The 7,509-nt window shown below is 48.6% G+C and overlaps 1 protein-coding gene across 2 annotated transcripts; it reads right to left on the bottom strand.

Moving 5' to 3' along the window:
• Nucleotides 1–13: 13 nt before the first annotated feature.
• On the bottom strand, nt 14–7,501 carry atad5a (ATPase family AAA domain containing 5a). Of its 2 annotated transcripts, none has more exons than XM_049744447.1 (21): nt 7,464–7,501; nt 7,134–7,197; nt 5,455–7,034; nt 5,315–5,381; nt 5,071–5,229; nt 4,871–4,955; nt 4,543–4,794; nt 4,305–4,453; nt 4,062–4,203; nt 3,655–3,909; nt 3,474–3,570; nt 3,315–3,397; nt 3,094–3,230; nt 2,845–3,013; nt 2,403–2,777; nt 2,266–2,330; nt 2,003–2,192; nt 1,788–1,924; nt 891–1,699; nt 654–809; nt 14–546 (listed from the first exon to the last, which is right to left on the bottom strand). In XM_049744447.1, the coding sequence occupies exons 2-21, from the start codon at nt 7,182–7,184 to the stop codon at nt 468–470; spliced, it is 5,037 nt and encodes a 1,678-aa protein (XP_049600404.1). In that variant the 5' UTR covers nt 7,185–7,197; nt 7,464–7,501; the 3' UTR covers nt 14–467. The 2 variants fall into 2 exon arrangements, with proteins under 2 accessions (XP_049600404.1, XP_049600403.1); XM_049744446.1 differs by having other exon boundaries at nt 3,474–3,588.
• Nucleotides 7,502–7,509: the final 8 nt, after the last annotated feature.

Below are 7,509 nucleotides of genomic sequence, written 5' to 3' on the forward strand. Positions count from 1 at the left end.
ACAGGCGGACGCCTTCCAAAAAAAAAAGACATTTATTCACTCAAAACACAATCCCAGTGTGAAAGTGTCCAAATATAATGTAGAAAAAATGTAAAAATGTGATTAAGTGCCTTCAAAGAGAAGGCCACTCGGTACATGATGGGGCCCTCTACACATCAATTTCATACTATTTTTTCACACAACAAATGACAGATTCATACTTGCTCTGAAAAGCCAATAGCAAACCATTTTCCAAAAGCAAAGTCAAGAATATATAATTACTACCGAGTATAACGACGCTTTACACGAACACGCTGATGAAGTGACGGACAAAGATGTGATGAGTGAGCTCACGCCACTTTGATGTGGGTTACCAACGGAGTTGGCCTTCAAAGGCCAGCAGACAACCCACTGCACCCTCGTGCCGCCTGAAAGTGTGAAAATAAAGTCGGTGTCACCACAAGTGGATGTAGCGTTTTCTCCCAGGATTAGGGGAAGTCTCGGGAAAGGTATTGGAGAGTATTCCTGTGGAGACCCAGATGGATGGAGTCCAGGTAGTGCAGGAACCTGACGGAAGAACAGATCACACTTTTATTCATAGCCCTGAGCGAGTGGCTGCCTGAAGACCCCCCAAAAAAAAAAAAAAACGCTTACCCACATCCTGTCATGCTTACCGTCGTTTCACCTTGCCTCGTTCCTTAATCTTCTCAGACCTGCAGATGGTGCGCAGGGCAGGCATGTAGTCCACAGCAGTTGCAGATCTGTTGGCCAGCGCGCCAAATGTGCTGCAAGCCAAACTCTCCATAACATCTCTTCTCCTCTGCATTATTCTGGAAGTAAACGACACGCTCATTTTCTGATTGGAGAAGGTTCACACAAAGAAAGGTTTTGTGGCTATATGATGGACTCACTGCGGCTGACAGAGGTTGCTCTGAGTGAAGCTGTATTGTTGACAATGAGCAGCCACAGGGAGGGTGAGTTCCGCCACAGCATCTCGGGCCAGCTGCGCCTCCAGCCGCCGGGCTCGCTCCCAGGCCTCGGCCGCAGAGCGCCGACACTTGTGGAAGCTCAGGGCCTCCACGGCGCTCTGGATCTCCAGCGCACGCTCGCCTACCGCCCAGCTCCACGTGTCGGGCTCAACTCTGGACTCGTCGGTCATTCCGTCCTTCAGAGCCGCCGTGACTCGGGAAGGTCCCCCGTGAGGACCGTCTCCGTAATGAACCAGCGCGGAGTCCATATCGGACATAGTGTCGAAAAAGTCACTTATGGATTGCAGACATTGGGAGACAGGAAGACTCTTTAGATGTTCCGCAGGAGTCAGCGTTTTCCTTTTGACCGTTTGTGGAACTAGTCTTTCAGTGGGTTCCTCTTTGGCCTGAGGTCCCTCTTGCTGCTTGCAGAGCGAGAGGAAGCTCTCCTCGGAGTCAGAGTCTGAGTGCAGTCCATCCAGGTCAGGTAGGACGCGTTTCTTCTTGTTCCTCTTCTTTCCGCGGGGGACTTTAAATGGACTGTCGTCATCTGAGCAATCGGCTGATTCGGACGTCAGCGGCGGCCTCGCGTGGGAAGGTGTGATTTCAGAGGGGGTCTCCGCTTTGTAGGTGGGGATCAGCGTCGTGTGCGGTAAAGGTAAGAGGGTCTCCATGTTGGAGTAGAGCAAGTGAACTCCTTGGCGAGTGCTCTCCATTAGCAGTTCCCACAAAGCCGTCTTATGCGTCTCAATCTGGTGATGCAAAATATACCGTCATTACTCAATGACTGCTAGAACACGCTTGATTTATTTTTAGTATAATATTCATGGTGCAGTTTACCCGAAGCAAGTCCCAAACATCTCTCTCGGGTTCAATATTCAGCAGGCCCAGCCGGCTCTCCGTGCAGCCGCTTTCACGTGGAGGTCGAGGACACGTATCTGCCGCTTCGCCGCTGGTGTCACCCTTGGGTTGGTTTCCTAATTTCAACAACACATAATGGCAGTCGTTTCACAGAAGCCGTGGATATAGTAATTGACACGGCTGCCCGCACTTACCGTACGCGCCGGCGTTGTCTGAGGGTGATGCGAGGGGGCGCCCGCCGGCGCTCCGGGTCCAGCATTGCAGCTGCAGCAGACTCTGGCGGATGTCGCAGCCATTGAGTCGGAGCAGCGCGTCGACGTCACGCTGATCGGTTCTCGTGTCCTCGGCCAGACACAACAGACGCAGGTAGCTGCTCGCGTCCGGCTGAGACAGGAGAGACGGTGAGGCGCAATTCAAGCATGCGGTAAACGAATCCCCCGATGAGGTCGCCGCTCACCAAAGAGGGACGTTTGAAATGGATCTCTTCAAAGTTGCCGTCAAACATGGTGCGGAATGCGGGATCTGTAAACCATTCAACATCTCGTCAAAATGTGCGGGTATACTTGCCGTCGTGGCCTCCGTGTTTCGACTAACCGCTGGTGGTGAGGATGACCGGTCTCTTTGTGGTGCTCATGAAGGTCTTGATGGCGGCGAGAAAGCCGGCATCTTCGTCAAAGATAACATCCACTTCTTCAAACAGGATGAGCGAGGTGGCCGTCCTCTTGCTCTGCTCCTCGGAAGCCGAGGCTGATTTGACCGCGCTGTCTTTTTGTTTTCTGGTGTCCTCCTGCGGCTTGACTTTCTTTTGCTCATCCCGCGTAGCGCTCTGCGCTTCCTTGCCGGCGGGTCGGCTCATTTTGAAGAAGTTAGCTAAAGTGGTCGGGGCCGGGCCTCCTCGTTTGGCACCTCTCGGGGAGTTGGGCGCTTTCCTGGGAGATGAGACGACCTTGCGAGGAGAGTTTGGCTTCCCTGGATGATAAAGAAATGAAGTGACTTGAGATGACTGAAGACTCTCTCTCTGGATAATTGTACGTACTTGGAGAGGATCCATGCTTGCCGGCGCTGCTGCTGCTGCCGTAGCTGTAGTATGCCGGCTTGTTGGCGTTGACTCCTTGACTGTCCACCTGGTGCGACTGAGTGGCCTCCTTCAGCTGGGACAGAATCAGACGGCCGCTCCGCTGAGAAGAAGCGTTCACCTCAAACACCTTGGAGGAGCAGACCGAAATGTCACGGAAAGCTCCACGGGCACCCACAGGACAGATGAAGTGGTTTGTCATTTTCTGACCTTAAAAGCCAACTCTTGAGCACAGGCGTAGACTGAGGCGGTCTTTCCTATTCCCTTGGGTCCCGTAATTAGGACGGTATTGCACAAGGAGTCTTCGGCAAACAGGGGGTCCTCGTCGCCACAGTCCCAGTCAGAATCTGCAACAAAGGAAAGATGCGCACATTCATTCCACCAAAGTAGATTTGGGCAAATTAAGACATTTTTTTTTTTCAATGACACACCGATGCTGCCTTCCTCTTGCGTCTTTTCTTTCTGCTTATTTCTCTCGTCCCTGTCTGCACGGAGCTTCCATTCCTTCAGCCAACTGCGCAGAAACAAAAATAGGCACCGAATAAGTAAGCGGGTTATTTCAACGTAAAAAAAACATTTTGGTTGTTTACCTGTGCAGCTTCAGCACTGAGGCTTTGTTACCGACGATGTCGCCGGAGCACTGCGGCTGATATTTTTCCGTCCACAACACATCCTCCTTGGCCTCGACTGAGGAAAACGCAAAAGCTGTCCTTTGATTTCATTCGGGGTCACAAAAGCCAAGAGGCCCGCCGACATTATGTCATCACTCACCTTTCTTGTCAGTTTCCACACACAAGTCATCGAGCGCAATTCTAGGATCGCCATCTCCCGACGAAGCCTTGTCTTTTGCCTTATTTGTCAGTCGGAGTCTCTGGGCTCGTTTGGCGCGGCCTCCCTTCTTTGGCTCCAGAGTGTTTTCGTCGTCAAAGGCAGCCCGCTGTTTCTTTGCTACTTTGGCCACCTTGTCGTCCATCCTCTTCCTCTTCCCTCCCACTGGCTCGGGCGAGGCCCGAATGCTTGCAGCCTCTGTGTCAAGTCAGTAAAACACCATGGTTGTTGTTGTTGTTTTTTTGTATTCAAACATAATTAATTTCCAAGCAAAAAAATTCATAGTTTTAGATTTTTAGATAACATTCCCTCTGTTTTTGTGTAACTGACTACACACCAGACTTACTTACCTAAGTGGTGTTGGTGATCAGCACGTCGGGCCAAGAAGCGAGGCAGGAACGTCTCACCAGGGAAGAGAGGGTTTGCGGCCACGACCTCGTCCATCAGAAGCTGACGAACATTGTCAGACATCTCGAGCCTCCAACCCGAACCCTGGAGCAGGAGGCAAAAGCACAATTCACACAATAGTAGATGAGCAGCCACAGCGGGCAGGGCTAATTATCCATAAAAAGGCTTTGAAAAGCTCAACCTACTCGTTGACAAAAGACTCCACGTTCTGCTTTTGTCTTTATGCCCAAGGGGCCGTTTAGAGGTAGATAGGGCTCAGGAACTTGGATGGAAAGCTCATTGAGATGGCACAGTTGGGGAGACTCGGGCCAAGGTAGACTCCATAGAGGACAATCTGTTGTTGGGAGTCAAAGAAAAAAAACATTGATCAATTTGAGAGAACACATCCATAAAAGTAAAAAAAAGAAAGCTTTGAAAGCAAACCTGTAGGTATTTGCATGACGTGGAGCACCGGTTGGAAAGAGGCACAGGAAAGTGTGTATGTCTCTTTGGTGGCAGCAGCCTTAGCCATCTGCTTCTTGAAGGACTCAGGCAGGCCACTCTTGAGAAACTCTCGGCGAGCCCTGACCTGCTCATCGTCTTGAGAGTTTTCGGAGCCCTCCTGGCTGCTTTCGTCAAAGATGGAAATCACAGAAGACGACTTGCGAGCGCTCTTCTCCAGGCCTGCCAAGGAAGCTTTCCCAAGGACAGACAATACAGAAGCATTCAGGGACTGATTGAACGGATAAACATGAATTGCGTCAAACAATACCTGAGGGAGCTTTGGTGGCTTTTCCCAGCACCTCATTTAGATTGCGTAGAGACTTAGTCTTAGTCTGACTTTTTTGTGGTTCCATCTGAAGTGAAGCAGGCAGAGAACAAAATTCAAAATCAAGATTTCTAGGTGCCATAATCAATTCGTCCATGTTGTCCTCATGAAAGTCGCAGACGACTCCAATTGGAAAGTCGTACCTCATCTTCAGAGTAACTCGTCAAGATGGAAGCCTTGGTCCTTGCCGAACGCCTCAAGGCGCTCTTACTCTCCACAGCGTCTTTCTTAATCTGTTGAACGGCTTTGGCTTTCGCCACCAGTTTCTTGGCCTTCTTGTGTTTTGTGGAGCTAGCCGATGCCTTGAAAGAAACAAAACAGTATGAGCATCCCCATAACGTTTGTCTATTAACGTAGCTGAATTATAATAAATCCTATCTTACTCACATGACACGCCAAAGGAGGATTTTTGACACCTTCAGATACATTGCGCTCAAGTCTTCTCAATTTTATCCTGATGCAACATATAAGGTAATTGATTGTCAAATGTGTATAAATATTAAATGCTAATATGATTCACGTGTTACCTGATTGGAGACTCTTCACCGTCAGGTGGAGAGATAATCTCTACTTCGTAGACTCCATGTTTGGACTTGCGTTGTGTTTTGGAGGGTGATAAATAATGAGAATCCTTCAAACTATCCACCACTTTGCTAACAGAAGTTGTTTTGGAGGTTTTAGAGGCTGGCCGAACGACACCCTCTCTTTGAGACCTCTTCAAAGTTGCGATAGAAGGATTTGAAGAAGCGTCGGGCTCCTCTTGGACGCCATCAATTGAGATTGTGACTTTGATTGCGGCCTTCCTACATTTTCTTTTGGATTTTATAACCATTGTGTTTTCCTGAAAATCATTTTCCTCTTCATCTTTCTCTATCGGTTGTTTTTGCTTGGCCTTGTTCTTGGCCAGCTTTGCTTTGGACCCATCCAGGCCCGGTTGTTTGAAGGCCGCCAGGAACTGTTTTCTCTCAACGTCAGGACGCAAGGGTATGGATTCACTCCCAAGCACAGCCAGGTCAAGATCCTCCTCTTCAAGAACCACATTGGATTTGCGTTTGGCTGTTAGGGACGGCGTGTGAGGAGGTGACGCTTCCTTTGTAGGACGGTTCGCAGCCTTTCTCCTGTTCATTTGCAATGCTCCGCTTCTCTCGGGGTTTGAGATGGTGTGCATTTGAGCCTGAACGAAGATGGTTGGAGGTGAGACTTGGAGAGAGCCGTCTGTAGACGGTACATCTGCTTTAGGTTTTGAGGTGTCCGACTGGTGAGTGTCCATTTCATCAGCCTCTTGAGGTATATTTTTGTCTTCACATTGCACACCGGTTCTTTTTTCTTCACCCTTGACCTCGCTCTGACTGCGTAAAAAATCCTCAAAGGAGATCATGACTGTGTTGCTCTTCGACTCAGCGTCTTCATTCACCTCCGTGTGGACAGCACAAGACCTTTCTGCACTTTCCAGCTCAGATTCAAAGTGATTTTCCTTCTTATGTTTATTCTTTCTTGAGTTGTGTACAGCTTTTGTTTTCACCTTATTTTTTGCATGTACAGCCGGAGATGAGGCGCTATTGATTGATTCGTCTAGTTCAGGTTGGGCATCTTTCCCACATTTCGAGGCACTTTTGTGAGGTTCATCTTTTTGAGCCTGCTTAACAAGCTGACAAGTGTCGCTCTCCATCGATCGATTAGAGCTATAGGCATCGGCGCTAATCTGGGCTAGCAAAGCAGCTGTATCACTCCCAAGGACAGCGCAGACATTTTGGCAATCTGTCGCCAAGTTGGATTCTTTCACAATAAAGGAGCTTGCCTCATCATTTGATATAACAGTTTCCAGATCTACAAGCTTACGTGCAGCTTTAGTTGTCTTTCTCCTCCGTTTGCGAGACAGCTGATTCACACCTACATCTGGGCTGGTGTGTTTCTCTGAAGACTTCTGACCATTCCCTTTAGGATGTTCTGAGGGACTGGTCAGAGGCGCACGGCTAAAATAGTCCATGATGTTATTGGAGCGAGGAGGTGAGAAGGGTTTCTCCACAACTTTGGCCACAGGGGAGAAATAGCTGGTGATTGTCTTGACAACAGCACTGCCGCCATCTTTGCTAGATTTCTTGCAAGGCTGTAAACATCAGGGAATGGGAAAGTTACTTAAATATGTGACACGTACGGTGTAATAGCTACTACTATATACGGATATGTTGCTTGAATGTGAAAATACCTGCGTGTCAAAATCTTCTATGACAGATGCCATTGCCACAACACCAGCCATTCTTAATAAGGACCTGAGGCAAATAGTAACAATCGTTACAAGAAGGCAATACTTCAGCTAAAACTATCTATCAGTTTATACAAATGGCATTTGTGAGGAAGCTATTAGCTTGCTGATTAATTTGACATCACCCACATAGAATAGCACTAATGACACTGTGAAGCTCTACAGCTAAGTAATAATCTAGTAACAACACATGATTATTGCCAACACAGAGCCCAACACTTGCTGCGTGTTTCATACTGCCACACTGGTAATATTGTTGGCCAAAACACTTACCGAATACAGGAAGACTTCGGAAAGTACCCCGAGCCGCTTTCCTGAC

The sequence above is a fragment of the Syngnathus scovelli genome, chromosome 16 (assembly GCF_024217435.2).
Source record: "Syngnathus scovelli strain Florida chromosome 16, RoL_Ssco_1.2, whole genome shotgun sequence".
Classification (NCBI taxonomy): Eukaryota; Metazoa; Chordata; class Actinopteri; order Syngnathiformes; family Syngnathidae; genus Syngnathus; species Syngnathus scovelli.